General features: G+C 39.7%; 1 protein-coding gene across 5 annotated transcripts in view; it reads right to left on the reverse strand.

Moving 5' to 3' along the window:
* Positions 1-15,990, reverse strand: part of MTR (5-methyltetrahydrofolate-homocysteine methyltransferase) — a 53,390-nt gene that overhangs the window by 31,799 nt on the left and 5,601 nt on the right. For 4 of the 5 annotated variants that reach the window (XR_012586136.1, XR_012586135.1, XR_012586137.1 and 1 more), the window contains exons 2-12: positions 15,771-15,982; positions 13,276-13,365; positions 12,399-12,468; positions 10,627-10,719; positions 10,428-10,534; positions 9,092-9,151; positions 6,853-6,947; positions 2,807-2,907; positions 2,323-2,384; positions 1,480-1,547; positions 358-434 (exon numbers count right to left, since the gene is read on the reverse strand). Coding sequence is in view for 1 of the 5 variants with exons in the window: in XM_074580029.1 (XP_074436130.1) it covers positions 358-434; positions 1,480-1,547; positions 2,323-2,384; positions 2,807-2,907; positions 6,853-6,947; positions 9,092-9,151; positions 10,428-10,534; positions 10,627-10,719; positions 12,399-12,468; positions 13,276-13,365; positions 15,771-15,982 (1,035 nt within the window). In the remaining 4 variants the exon portion in view is untranslated. Of the gene's footprint in view, positions 1-357; positions 435-1,479; positions 1,548-2,322; positions 2,385-2,806; positions 2,908-6,852; positions 6,948-9,091; positions 9,152-10,427; positions 10,535-10,626; positions 10,720-12,398; positions 12,469-13,275; positions 13,366-15,770; positions 15,983-15,990 lie in introns of those variants that run through there. The other variant, XM_074580030.1, reaches the window with a different exon arrangement.

Here is a 15,990-nt window from a genome sequence, read left to right on the forward strand (position 1 = left end):
AGGATCTTGTCCCAGCTCTGTCATCAACTGTAGTCAAATTATCTGATTTCTCTGTGCTTTACCCTCCCCTGTTGCAAACTGAGGATAAAGATACTTGCTCACCATTACAAAGTGTCTGAGACTTGCAGAGTAAAATATGCTGGCTTGGTTATATTATACAAGCTTGTTATAAAATGTTCCATTAATCCTTTGGCCAAAGCAGTAAGATTTAGATCTGGGTTACACATCCACAAGCTTGCTGGATTCAGGTAAAACCAGAAACTCATAGTGCTATTCTGATCAGCAGAAAACAGCAAATAAATTTATAAAGGAAGGTTGCATGAGTTATAAGGCTCAAACTGTTACATTCCATTTTACCTGACAGCAGCATGTATCCTTGGGAGAGAGAAGGCGGAATGCGAGGCTTACAGAATTTCACAGCTTCAGCAATTTTCCTGAGTTACAGAAAGAGGAAAGTAAAGTTTTCAATTAAAATTAAACCACTCCAGATAAGACTTCAACAGAACATATTAGACATATACCTACATCTCCAATTTAGCCCTGTAGCAGACAAGACTAATTAGCTAGTTTCACTTTGCGTGGCCAAAGGCAAAACATTCTCCCAGAAGATCCTATCATACATACTTGCGGGGAATGCAAAAAGCTGAAGATTTATCAAATACAGAATGTGAGATGTCATGCCAATGGAATACTTGATGGATATCAGAATCAGTCCCCAACCACACTGACTTTCATGATTTGCTGAGCTGAGCAATTGCTGATGACTGCAGCCAAAAAGCCAAGGGACAAACATTGTTCTACACTGAGACACATTTCTCAGAGTCAGAATGACTCACGGTGTTCACATTCACTTTTTCTTTGCTGCAGTCAGGAGTGACACGCAGTGTCCTCTACATATTCTCAGACCACCTCTTCCCAGTTTGTATCAGGGTGAAAATTAATAAAAAGGGCCCCTTCTCTTTCAAGCCCAGGCAAAAAAGGCAGGTTTTCCCACTGAGCTACTTCCAGTGAGAAAGATATGAAATGCTCCTTCCGACTGGCCAGGACTAGCACCAGCTGTACAGCATTCCCAGATCTCCCGTTCCACACCCACATGCCTGCCTTCCTTCTGCCATCAAAGAAAACCTTAAGTTTCACCTTGTGGCTATGAGTGCCAGAAAGAGAAAGAAAGTACGGCATAAGGGAGCAGAAACGGGAAGTTTATTTTATCCAACAGTCAAGAGGGGGGAATAATTCTGAAACAATTTTAGGTGACAAAACAGCAGAGGTATAATCCTTGTTTGAACCCTGCCTCTACTCGTTCCTCACAATAAACATGGCTATGAAAGCCAGGTTATTTCTACTCCATATATTGCTAGCATTGGCATTCAAGTGATTCATCTTTTCAGGAAACTGTAAGACAAGCCATGGAATATTGCTCCACAGCAGAAGCACTTAATTTACTTCCCAGTGCACCTAAAGTTGTAGCTCGTGATGTACCTGATATGTGCAGGTGTAGTACCACAGCAACCTCCAACTATGTTGACCAAACCATCCAAAGCAAAATTCTGTAAAAGGGAGGGAAAGAATTTTGTGTCAAGTTAATAAAGATATCTTTTAGATTTTTTTTTTTTAGAGACTAAAATATATTTTTTTCTCTGTATCAGGGGATCACAAGAAAAAAATTAAATTAAAAAACAATCAATCAGTACTATTTCTGCTCTTTAGGATTTGTTTTGAGATGTGGATTCCTAAGGCTAACTAGCAATTTCAACACTTAATTTTAGGAAACTACATTTGAAACTGGCCTATTTTATACTGAAGCCCCAGATGAAAACTTGGATGAGTATCAAAGACTAGTCATACTGTATTATAAAAGGGAATTAGCATGCAGCAGATACTGCTGCAGCTCCAGCCACACAGTTCTGTCTTGCACAGATCAAGTGGCCTGTGGAAGGACACCCTGCACTGGAACACCAACATCAGCAGTTTCTATACACACAACTCAAATTCTGTCAAGTTCATAAGAACTGCTCAGCTTTTGAACAATTCCCAAATGTAACAGTAAAAACACAGGAGTGCAGATGAGTTACATCCACAGATCAAGCTGCAGGAAAGCTACTTCGTGTAGGATTCAGAGTTTCCTAAGTGGTTTTTCCTAACCCGATATCTCAAATCACTACCATTCAGCAAATGGTCTATAAACAATCCAAATGACATATAGAGCCATCTGAGGAAAAAAAATCCCACACAATACTGTAACAAATACACATAAAATACAAGCAAGAAATTCTTGTCTGCTAGTACATCAGATAAGACACACTCACAAGAAATATTTCATACCTTTATATGCTTGGCAGTCACTTCTGGAGTTTCATCATAACCACCAAAAGTATTGGGAAGACCTTGAAACATAATTTTTCTAGTATTACAATTTGCTTAAAGCCCACAAAAACAGAATTAACTTCCACAAAAGACATATTTAAAGTAGCTACACTTATATGAGGACTAAAATGCCTCATCACCCTTGCAATCATTACTCAATAGATTATTAATTATCATAGAACCATAGGGTTGGAAGGGACCTCTGGAGATCATCCCCCAATTATGGGGGGTCCAACCCCCAATTATGCAAGAGAGCATTCCGGGTTCACTGTCACAGAACTAACAACGGTTACTTTCAGCAGTTTAAAATATTCCTAATCTCTTTTTAATAGTAAAAACAATCATCTTTTCAAGCGAACCCAACTCTATTATTGCTAATGAGATGGAAGGGTTTAGTTACATTACATCTGCCTAGAAGCATTGGAATATGCGCACCACACACCTGCGTTGGGGTAACAGATGATATAGGCTGTTGTACATTTTCCAATGGTTTCAATAAACGGTCGCATTTCAATTGCCCCTAATGCACAATTTAAGCCGATGCTGGAAAATAAGTTTTCAAAAATTATTTTGAGGTAAAACCACCTTTTACACACAAAACAGACAAATGTTAGTGCTGACAACTGCTAACTCCCACCATCATCTACAACAAAACCAACCTGATTTGCATTTTCTTTAATCATCATCAATACAGCAAGACTGTGCAAAAGGAGAACCCTCGGGTGGAAGAAAAGTGCAAGGGGGAAGGGGGCTGGACTGAATTGAACTGGGAACAGCAAATCAAGGATTAATTTCAAAACTCCTGGAGTTTCAATACTCCTGGATTAATTTCAAAATCCAGGAGTAAAGTGGCAGCATTTTGACAGCAACTGCAGCAACACAACAGCCCTGTATTTTCTAGGTGAAAGAGAGAACAAATGGAACAAGAATGACAGACTGGAAAGGAGCCTTGTGCTATAGGAAGAAGAATGAAAAAGGTTGAAAAAGCAAGGCCTGCTTCAAGCTGCTGACTCATCATCTTCTTTTAAAATTATATATAAATTATGTCAGCCTTGGAAGAAACCAAGTGCCTCCTCCAAGATGCCTCATGGCAGCACTAAGCTTGGGCAACTGAATCTACTATATCTTAGTAACCAGCATAGCACTACAGCAGAAGTATTTGTGCATGAATAAGCTTCTCAATTTCACCAGTATATGAGGTACAATCATCTTTTCTTTTATTCAATGACAGACAGAGAAACGTGACTTGCACTCCAAATGCCTACATTGATATTAAAAAGGGAAATTTATCTTTCAGAAAGTATGCAAGAGACCTTTTACGTATGTTTCCTTATCTCTCTGCACCACTCTAGGAACCATCTTATGAGCACTGCAAAACTCGAAAAGTTCTCACAGTGCTGCTGCAAGAGGAAGATGTAAAAAAGCTTTCTCCTTTCCTGGAATAATGGTTTTAGAGAGGATACAAGCTAACCCCCTGAAACAGGAATGGATAATAGCCACATCTCCCAACTAACTGAGACACAGAGGCTGCCTCCGAGGTAGCTAAGTTAATAAAGTGCATGTACGCCTGCTTAGTTTCCCAGAGGTCAAAAGCAATAAAGCCCTGCACAGGACTGGGAGCACAAAATGGTTTTTGACTTTTCTCCTGTTTCCAAGGAGCAGGTAGGGGCTTGGTAACTGCACAAATAGTAGCAGTAAATGCTTGCAGCCAGATTCATTTGTTGGACAGAATGACAAATCCTTAAGATCTGAGGGGCTCACAGCAACATCCAAAACCAGTCACGTACCAAGACCAAACAAAACACAAGCCCCTTCTTCCAATAGCTTAGGGGTGTAGGGTTGGTTTTTTTTGCGGGGATGGGCATATGTTTGTTTTTTCAAACAGCCATCTCTACCTTCAAAGTGCTTTTCCTAATGCATCTCATATAGGCCATTCTATTTAAATAAAAAAACTTTAAAAGAACCCTTTTATTCTCATTTCCCTCTTCGCTGTTTAAATACCCTCTGGATACAAACAGCATGCACAAGGAATACACAACTAATTACAGCAATGAGGTTCTGGAATTTATTTCCAAGTAAGGGCTCACCCCTCAGGATTTCTGAAGCAAAGCAAGGTAAGAATGGTTAAGACAACTGTCCTAATCAAATGCAGATGAATGCAATGTATTTCCTACTGTTAAGTCATTCAATTTACAAGCTTCCAGCTCACACTCCCCACACCCTCTTTTTAAGCTCTCTCCTGGGCAGCTACATCTCTCCCTTCCACATTTAATATCCATCTGTCTCTGGTTCTGAGTACAAGCTCACTGGACACTCTCTTTACCTCACCTTACCAGAGAGATACTGTAAAAGCAGCCAGCATACTCACCAAACAAGCACTTCTTGATGTTCTCGCTTGATTTACCGCATATTGGCCCTCCAGACTGCCTGAATGATTACCCACTACAGGGGTTGCTGACAAATACATCTATGAGCACACCGTCTAAGCATTACCTGTATCAAAACTGCTAAGTCAAACTAAGCACAGACACACACATTCACTGAGAAACAAAAAGTAGCTTCTGTGGACAGTATTATCTCCCCACAGCACTCAACGGCACCATGAAAGAAAACATTTGAGAGAAGCAAACCGTTAACTATGCCTTAAAAGCCAGCAGCCTTGAACCAGATTGCTGGTATGCTATCACGGCCACCCTAGTGCAATAACCATCACCCCCCCATCTTAAACATCACCTCCATCCCTTCCTCATTTCTTCACAGCAGTCACGCACCAGCTCCTGTGAAAGGTACGGCTGCAGAATGCCCTTGGGACCAGAACTAACACCACACTAGGGCCCTAAAACTCAGCATATGTCTTCTTAACGTTACCCCAGTAGAAACAATCACAGGATCCGAAACAACACGAAGGGAACTCATGCCACATCTGAGCAGCTTTCATAGCAAGCAGCTTGCCACACATCTTTCAGCACTTACTAAGCACAGTTCACAAGTATCTCAGCTACCACCTACATAAATCGGACACAAAGCACACACTTTATAGGGGGACGCCAAACCAAGTTGACTTAAAGACAACACATCACCCTAAACAGGACATACAAAACCCAAATGGAAATATGTGAATACGTATAACATGATTCCTAGAATACTACTATTGATCAGCTTTTTCAGCACCCCAAAGCCACTCTGTACTAATTTGGCAACAGAAACAACACTAAATGCAATCTGCTCCCACTAAAACCCTTCTGCCACAGTGCTGTATAGTAGCCTTCACATAAATGGGAAACAGGCCCTAAGCATTCAGACCCAGAAGATAGCTTTTATGAAATATGGTTTAATAAATTCTTGATTTCTGCTCCAGTGCCCTTCTCTCCTCTTCAGAGGCAAGAGAGTTATAAGCAAGATTATCTGAGACAGACTCATGCCAAATATGGATCACCAGGCTGTGATGTTGAGAGAAGGAGTCAACTACCACCCTGTTCCAAGAGGCTCCATATGTTACTTCTGGAGCACCGTCTGGTCTGAGAATGTAGAGCCTCAAGGGCAGTCAGGAAAGCTGTGAATGCAGTCTTCTGCTTTTGTATCACCGAGATGACAGATTGCGCGTTTTAGCTGGAATTTGGTTGTAAAAACAAACAATGGCTCATCACAATGTGCGTGGCATGCACTGCTAACAGCGAATTAAATGTTTTAAGTTAGAATATTCTAGGAAAAACACCATCTATTTCCGGTATAAGTTTTTGTGTGAAGAACCAACCTGAGAGCAATAAAGAGGGAAGAGGAGGCAGGAAGGAGGTAGAATAGAGCACAGAAACACAGAAGAATAGAGAAACAAGGAATGGTATTCAAATTAACACGCAAAACCTTGCACAATGACCAAAATCTGCTATATTATGCATTTTCACAGATCTTAATCTCATGCTTATTTCAACTTTTCTGCCTGAACAGAAAAGAATGCAAGTAAATGGAGGCATCAGGAGCTCTCATAACAACAATGCACATCCTCAAGAAAAACACTCAGAGAATATATACATTTTTGTAAGAGTTCAGTAAAAAGAACACTGGAATGAAATCTTAATGTGCTCTTTTCAAGGCACCCTAAAACATTCTGACCTGGCACTGCTTCACTCTAAGAAAGAGACGTAATCCCTGCCCATACCAGGAATTAACTCCTTGCACAATCTGAGACAGTAGGAGATGGCATGCTACTGTTTCAGAATTATTTTAAGTGCTTTGACCTAAAGCACTTCAGACCTAAAGCGATTTCAGCAGCTGTTGCAAAAACAAACCCCCAAATTATTTAGAGCAATGTTTTAAAAATTCAGTGTTCTTTGGAAACATAATTTCTGCTGAGGGAACAATATCAGAACATGTTAGTAACACATGTGATTAAATATGATCACAGTTAGCACAGCTTCCATTTAGCTGCAAGGGGTTAAAATAGAAAAGAATCACCATCTACAGATAACTTACTAAGAGAAAGAAACTTACCAAAGTGGCTTACTGTGGGAAACACTAATGACAAATGCCTCTCCTGTCTGGCCTGACAGGGTACGCCCACTCTTATCCACAATGGTTCCAGAAACCTAAACATCAATTGGACATAGAGAAAGGACAAGAATTAAATTAACAATAAAAACAAGACTTTAAATGCTTGTTTAATGTAAATGCTTTGCTAAAAGTCAAAGCAGAGAGACCTATGCTCCACTCAAAGTGATGAGGCCAAACTCAAACCGAAAAATTAAACCCTTTCCTTCCTATGAACGTTTAAATATTTAGCTAGGGGAAAGGCAAAACTTTGACCAATTTTGTTTCTCTCTCTCACCCTTGGGGGGAGAAAAAAAAAAGGGGGGGGGGGGGGGGGATAAAAAAAAACTACCATGAGCCATTCAGCAAGGTAGTGTCATCATGGTATCATTCTGATGATGGCCTCTGAACCAAATTTGCAGTGGTTACCTGTTTAGGCAGCTATCAGCAGTCACAGCTCCTCTCCTATCCTCTTCATCCTCCCTACTTCCCCCTTCTTTATGTTATTTCGGGTCTCAGGACTGCTATTAGGTTGTCTGGTGCTGGCTGGGGCAGGGGAGAAGAGGAGAGGCTGGCCTTAAAAACAAGTTACTCCTTTTGCCACAACGGAACATCAGATGTTGCAACCCAACTAACAACTACAAAGTTGAGAATTCAGAAGACATTTGAATGAGTCAGGAAAGCCTTCCGAAATCTACTAATCTTTTTTGCAGAAGATAGAATGAGTTTAGAAGACTCCATGCAAAGGTAAATCCATTAATTACTCCAAAATATTCTTTAGCATTGATGCTACTTTCCTTCAAACTACTCAGTCAAGTGAGGTGACCAGTGGAATCCTAGAGAGCTGTGCTAAGGGTTGTACTTCTCAATGTAACTGAACTGGAAAGGAAGCAGAAAACAAGGCAACCAAGCTCACTGACCACTCTGTTCAGGACAATGAAGACAAAAAGTCAACTCTACATAATTAGAAAACTCTCACTTCTAACTGACTTGAATGATAAAAAAGTGGAAACTCATTGCTGATAAAATACGAAGTTGTGAACACAGAAAAAATTCACATAATGACACCTCCAAACTAGTCTTTTTTACTGCTCAAGAAACTAATCTGAGTAACAAAAGAAAGTTTTATTAATGCAATTTCAAAGCTCACTAGCAATAAAGTAAAACCTCAGGAACTACAAAGAAAGAAATGGACGAGGCAGAGAACATCACTAAGCTATCATACAAACCCCTGATGTCTGCACTTTGACTGCTGTATGCTATTCTAATTCCCCTCTGACTCGCAGAAGTGGAAAACAAAAAGGTGACAAGAATAAAGAATGAATGGTATGGAGCAGCTAAGCAGACAAGGACTCTTCAGGATGAAAAAAAAATGACTAAAGGAGGGTCTCACAGAAGACTATAAATGCTATGACTACGCAGCAAAGGGAACATGGAACAGCTGCTCGCTGTCACTTTCCAGAGACAAATGGCAAGAAACAAAAGAAGTTATCAGGGGGAATGTCCAAAAGCAAGCAAACTTTCAAACTAGTGCATTCATAAGCTGTGAAAGTTACTGAAAGATTATTTTGTGGAGGCCTGGGTCCCTCACAGGTTTGAACATAGGTTCAAGGAAGGAGTAAATACATTCAACAAAAAGGTACGAACACATACGAACTACAGTTCAGAATGCCTGGGCTGCAAACTGCAGAAAACTGCAAGAATACATCAGAACTTTCAAAACAAGCTTATTCTTTTTTCTATATTCATTCCTACACATTCATGACTGCCCGCTGTCAGAAAAAGAATGCCAGAGAAAGAATATGGAGTTAGACAGACCTTTTCTGACTTCAAATGGCCACTCATATTCTACTTGAAAATATGGTAGAATTTGCTTAATTTCACTGGTTCTTATTACCCCTAAGACAGCAAGCCTGAAATGAAGTTATGATCAGACCTTTTCCTATGGAAATACACAGAATGAATACACACTGGAATGAAGTCATTCCTTAGTCTTCCGGTTGATAAGCTGCACAGAGCTACCAAAGGCTGATTTCAATAAAGCCCTTCACATAAGAGTTTTTCCCTTTCACAATCACGTGAAAAAAATACATTTCCAAGACACTTATTTCCTTCATTTGAAAAGGCTTTAATCAACTGCCATCTCAGCTAGTTCACAAATCAAGCTTAAGTGTATGTAAAATATTAAATAATATATACTTACAAATATGGGTCGGGGAGCATACTCTTCTTCAAACAACGTCTGCAGTGCAAAGAGAGCTGCCTATAGAAAAATAAGTTTCAAAATATTAATGGACATTTCAGAGTTCTTCAGTTTGTTGGGTTTTGGGTTTTTTTAAGTATTTTTTATGGCTGTTCATGTAACTTGCTACCTCATATTGCCTGCAAGAACTTACTACACTCAGGAGGTTTTACCCTTACCCCTAACATCTTTCAGATGTTCTAAAACACATTTTGGTAACAAGTAGAAAGGAAGCGCCACAGGGTAACCAAGTAAGACCAAGAATATTCTGAAACCCAAATCACATTGGGATGTACTTCTCCCTCCTGCCTGCAGCACAATGCCCACCCCAAACACGGTTGTATATAGTATTCTCAGTACACATTCATTGCCCTTGAATCTGTTTTAGACATGCAGTTTCCAAAGGATTATAAACACCGCAAATTTTAACAGTAAGGACTGCAGTGACCCCTTGGAAGGTCCTGAATATTTCCTGCCTCCTTCGGGTAAGAAAGTTACATGTGAACATGAGCTCAGCACAATGTTAAGCCTATAGGATGCTAGCCAAACCTCTGTGATGGCTGGTCAAGTCTGCAAAGGACAAGTCATGCCACTGCACACGTTAATCAGCCTGTGCCAAAAGCCTAAAGAAATGCTGTGTGCATATCAAGCCAGAGCTTTCCACATAAAATTGCAAGACAGTTTTAAGTGCCCTAACAACTCCACCACCTGCATTGAGAAATTCTTAGATAAAGAAGGTGGTGTCAAAATCACATGAATTGGCGCATGTTTCAACATTTTATTCCTCCTGTTTTACCCTTCTAATACTCTACTCCCAATTTTTCTTTTTCAAAGCTGATGGCAGAGTGTCAGAGTTCCCCCAAACTCCCACATTTTAACAGGACTGTCTCACAAGCCTTCCCACCCCTGCCATCAGATACATTGGACATTCCCTCTCCAGTGTGCATCACAAGCATCCTTTGGACAGACACGCTTACACTGAAAAATACAAACATCTGATGCATTTGGAGATGTTTTGCAATACAGCAGAGCTTCTGGGAATAAAAGAACAGCTGGCATAGACAGACAGAAAGGTACTAACAGCACATACTAAAAGGCAAAGGAAAAACTCTGGAAAAGGCCATCTTATCATTAAAAACCCTCTCCTTACATTCTACCTGTTTTCTAGCAACTGATTAGTCCTATTCATGTATTTAGTAAGCAGTAGCTTATAGCTTTTACAAGTACCGTGTTGAATTTCCTTAGGTAGTACACCAAATACTTATATTACTGGGTATTTTTTTGCCAGGAGTCTCACCTTGGCATTGGCTGTATCAAATATGGTTTCCACCAACAAGATATCAACTCCTCCATCCAAAAGTCCTTTGGCTTGCTCCTTATAGGCTTCAACCAGTTCATCAAAAGCTGTAAAACAGGAATTATGTTAATTTCATCTGGAGGTATCTCTTTCAAGACCATCATCTAAGTTAAATAACTTGACGGTTACAAATACTTACTTATGTTCCTGTAATCTGGTCTCTCCACAGATGGTGACACAGAGAGTGTCCTGTTTGTTGGACCCAAGGCTCCAGCAACATATCTCCTAATTCCTAAACCAAGACACAGAGGAAAAAAAAACCAAAACAACAAACAAAAACCACAAAACAATTTACCTCCGGTTTTACAATGACAGCCATGTTAACGTAAAAAACCTCCAAGGACACTAAGACATGCATATCATTCTGGGATGAAGAACTATAAAACAGGACACTCCTGCCTCAAATCAAGAGTTTGATCAGCACAAGATTAGCCAGCACAGCTGACTTGTCCTATCCAACAAGATGTTCAGTGTATACACATGAGACAAAAGAACAAGTAGGGAAAAGGCAATTAGCTCAAATAATTTTTCTTCTAAGTATCCTTTGTCTCTGACACAGGAAGCTTCATTCAATTACTTTAAATGCACAGCATAGAACTGTCCTGGCATTTTTCACTAGATAAACTGATTTGAATATTCTGGCACATGTTCATAAAAAACCCACCCTTTTTTTAAAGCATATTTCAGATATTTCATTTTTATTGCATACTATGAATCACATCACTAAGGTGTTATCTGGACAGCACCAGCAGTGCTGTTAGCCTGAAATACAGTTTGATGCGAGAATACAAGAGGAAATTACTTGTCTTTGAAAGACAGCATTGTGTACAGCAGCATAAATTAACTATACCCCTCTGATATAAAGCCTGGAAGGTAAAAGACTGCACATTTACAGATGATGGTCACATACTAAGCACATTCCAGTAGCTGCTGAGTAGAGTCAAACCACAAGACTTAAAACTAGGGAGTAACTGGTAATCCACATTTACCTACAATCAGCCATCCTAACTCTGTTGTACCAAGACTTGTGTAATACAAAGCTAAGTAACTTATAACAGTCCCTGTTGAATTTGTTTTCTCTAAAACACATCTGGAAGATGCATATCGCCTCATCCAGGTTTTTTCTGGGATAGAGTTAATTTTCTTCACAATAGCTGGTATGGAGCCATGTTTTGGATTTGTGCTGAAAACAGTGTTGATAACGCAGGGATGTTCTTGTTATTGCTGAGCAGTGCTTGCACAGAGTCAAGGCCTTTTCTGCTTCTCACACCACTCCACCAGTGAGTAGGCTGGGGGTGCACAAGAAGCTGGGAGGGGACACAGCTGGGATAGTGACCAAAGGGATATTCCATACCATATGATGTCATGCTCAGCAATAAAAAGCTGGGGGAAGGAGGAAGAAGGCAGGAATGTTTGGAGTGATGGCGTTTGTCTTCCCAAATAACCATTATGTGTGATGGAGCCCTCTTTCCTGGAGATGGCTGAACACCTGCCTGACGACAGGAAGCAGTGAATGAATTCCTTGTTTTGCTTTGCTTGCATGTGCGGCTTTTGCTTTACTTACTAAACTGGTTTTGTCTCACTTTTACCCTTCTGATTCTCTCTTCCATCCCACTGAGGGGGAGCGAGTGAGCGGCTGTGTGGTGCTTAGTTGCATGCCTGCACTCTAAAACAGGCAGGCACAGGGCAGCCATCCTGCAGAATACACTAAGGACCAAATCCTGCAAATGTGCTGAAATTAGTGGGGTATTAATGAAGATATGAAATTGCTATTGTGCCTAAAATGAAGCGTGTCTGCAAGTTATGTCCTTGTGATGTAAACCATCAAGCTATCCTCTAGCACCTTTGAAAGATTGTAACGAGACAGTCACACCCAGAAATGAATAAGAAATTAAAATAAACTCTGCTTACCTGTCTGAGCAGTTACATCATCTGCTGCTTTTCTGGCCACCTGCGCAGAGACTCTGTTTAACCGATATGCCTAGAACAATTACAGAAATTTACCAAGTAGCCTTTAGTTCAGTACAGTGTAACTCACCCTCAGAGAAACACAACACTTCCATTCAGCAGCTTGCAGTATACTCTGAAGGCTCCCTAAGCCACACAAATATGTATTAGCACTATTATAAAACTTCAAAAGGAACATCTCAGCAACAGAGTTATATGGTAGGTCTCATCCCACGTACACCCCAGCCTACAGCTCCCAATCATAAAATTTCATTCTGTAAGGTATTAATTAAATCCTACTGAAGTCAATAGAAGCTGAAAAATATGACTTTGAGGACAAAATTAACCTACTTTTAAATTCACTTTTTATTCAAGTAGCATCTTTACAAGTAATTTCTTTCACATATTTCTCAAATTCTCAAAACAACACATAACACAGAATAGGTATGACAAATGCAAGCTTGAAATGACTTCTACATACACCAGCACAAACAACACACAAATAACATCCAGGAAAAAAGCAGTTCCATTGTGGCATTTGCTAAGTTGGAAGGACTGAAGCAAAACATCCCTGTTCACAGAACTGAGACATTCTGGGAATGCTCAAACAAAATCTAGGGCAAATTATTATTGCCTGCGCCTTTGTCAACAAGAGGCACACATCACAGACAGCAGGTACAACTGCCTACAACAGCGGAAATGACTACAACCCCATCACATGGCTCTAGAGCATGCAGCCAATAGACACAATGCCAATGGACTCTGGGACTAAGCTAATCTTGGCTGCTAAGACAAAAGTCTTGATTAACATTTTAATGTATAAACAGTTTAGCATTCTTACCAAATGCTCAAGCCCATAGTCGGCTTGTGCAACTCGGGTGCTGCTGAAAGTGTTAGTTTCAATGATGTCAGCGCCTGACAGCAAGTATTCCTGCAAGACATGAAAGATAAAAAAATCTTCATGAGCTCCAGAACTGAGATCTGGAATGAAAGCAACCCAACTATTTTGTCTCCTTCAGTTCACAAAAAGTCACAAATCATCTCCTAATTCCAAGCAGATCATACTCTGAAGGCCTTACTCAAAGGCAGGGGCAGCGTTACATTTAACCAATTTTTAGAGTTTTAGTGTCAGCCACACTTTCTATTAACAGGTGACGTTTATAGCCACCTGTGCCACTAGTTCAGCAGCTGGAGCACATTCTAGATTTTTGCACAGGGACATGGTGGGACATACTCTAACTGCCATCAGCAAGCAAGGGTTGCTGTAGGCAGATTCAGAAAAGGCACCAGTTAAACAACAGAGGATTAGAAAATTTAAAACACTCTGAAGGGAGCTGTGCAGCACAAGAACATACTGCAACAGAACACAAGTTTAGGAGAACTGTGTTTCATGCAGATCACATTTAGTGTTTAAGTAATGTCCCAGATTCACAAAATAATTAAGCCTTCTGCTCCAGTTTGGTTGCCTAATTCCCACTGAAGTAAACTGAAACCAATGCAAACTGAAGTATTTTTGCAGATTCTATTCTGTGTTTTGATAGCCTCTACCACTTGTCCTCCTCTGTCCTTAACTCCTCTTTTTGATCAGGTTAACACTTAGGTGACCCCTGCATATTCAGGCAAATTAAGACATTCTAAGTGCTAGTAAGCAAAAACTAGTGATGTGGCCATTAAATATAAACCCCTCAGATTCTTCTGTAAGAAGCAGATGAGTTCAGTGGGTTCAACACAACAAAGTCTTGATGCAATCAACAGCAGAAAATAACTAAATTTGCTTTAAAACATGTTTTGCTGCAAACTAATATGCTTTCTCTCAACTCCTCCTGGGTACGTATGGAAATATCTACAAATAGCTATATGAAAATATGCAAGTTCTTATGTGTACACTAATAACCAAGTAATGAACTTTCTGAAAATCATCTAAACCACAGAAAGTTGTTAGATGTGTACAGCTTTGAACTAGCTTTTGTTTACTTCAGATATGTCATTTCAGCAAAAGCCCTTCAACTTTACTGTCTACCACTACATGGAAATGATATGCACAAAGCAGGAAGATCATATTTGATCACCTCTCTTACCACTGAATCTTACTTTGCCAGAGAAGGTACAGCTAACATTTGCTTTGTTACTGATATCTGTGACATCTGACTCACTAGGCCATTAGAAAAATCCCACCAACCATACATATAGTGGGATTAGTTACTTTGTAGAAATATTTTCATCTATTATTTCAAGTTCTGTCCAATTCTCAGAAGAATAAATAACCACTGTACCATTGGCTTGACTCAATACACTCATTCTCAAGTCACATCACTACTGCTCTGCTAAACCTGCAAAATTCAATTGTTAAACAAGATTACCCACAAGCTATTATAAATTCCAATGTTCATGACCACTACAGCTCAGCTGACAGCCTATGGACTGAACTCAATCTACAAGTGTTTCCTCCTGAAATTTTTATAGGTCAGACTTTGATTCTTTTCAACTTGTCATTCTTAAAATCCAAAGAATGACAGTTAGATTGTACATGTAAAAATACATATTACATACCACATTTAACAAGCGTAAGCCAATTATGATACTAATCAATGAAATACAGATCTTTTTAATAAACAATTAGAAAAATCCAGAGCAGATGTGAAACTGAATACCAACTAGTTGTAATGCTATTCAAATGCTCCAATTATTACGGTAAGACCTACAAATACCTGCAACTCAAGAAATACAAGACTCAGGAAGCTGGTTTTTAAAGTCTAACTGAAGATAAGAAAATAATGAAATCTGTTTGCAAATTCCTAACGTTTAACTCTAGACTGTTTTATTCTCTGAGCCACATATTAACATTCTAGGGAAAAAAACAAGAATATGGAAGCACATATACTCATTAGGAAGTCCATATACTCGTTAACTACGGAGAAGCCTGCTTCAGGCTGACACGTTTAACAGCTCTTTAATACACAATTATAGAAACACACATCTAGAATTCAGATATGTCCTACTTAGATGCATTTCAAGTGCTGGTTGAGGATGAGAAAAAGAAAGAAAAATAAAATAAATCAGAATCTACAATTAGTAGAAATACATCCGGGATGTATATCAAAAGGGGGTTTAAAACAACACTGCCTGGGTGACATCAGGAACCAAAACACAAATGCTGTGCTCACACAACCAGAAAAGTCAAATCTGCTCATTCTTTTTCGCATGGCTACCTAGCACTCTCTTCCATATCCCCAAAAGACGCACGACAGCCAGTAGCCTGTGGCATGGAAAAGAGGAGTACAGAGGCCAAATTCTCCTTCCTTCTCTTGTCACAAGACAGAAATCAGAACCACCTACCTTGTGTATGTCACAGATTATATCGGGTTGAGTTATACTGAGAAGGTCATTATTTCCTTTCAAAGGCCTGGAATGATCTTTAAATTCATGCCCTCGGAAATCCTCTTCTGACAGGGCATGTTGCTGGATCATGGTACCCATGCCTCCATCCAAAACCATTATCCGCTCCTGCAGAACTGATTCAATTTCATCTCCCATGCTTTTCTGAGGATCTGTTGTA

The sequence above is a fragment of the Larus michahellis genome, chromosome 3 (genome assembly GCF_964199755.1).
Source record: "Larus michahellis chromosome 3, bLarMic1.1, whole genome shotgun sequence".
Lineage (NCBI taxonomy): Eukaryota > Metazoa > Chordata > Aves > Charadriiformes > Laridae > Larus > Larus michahellis.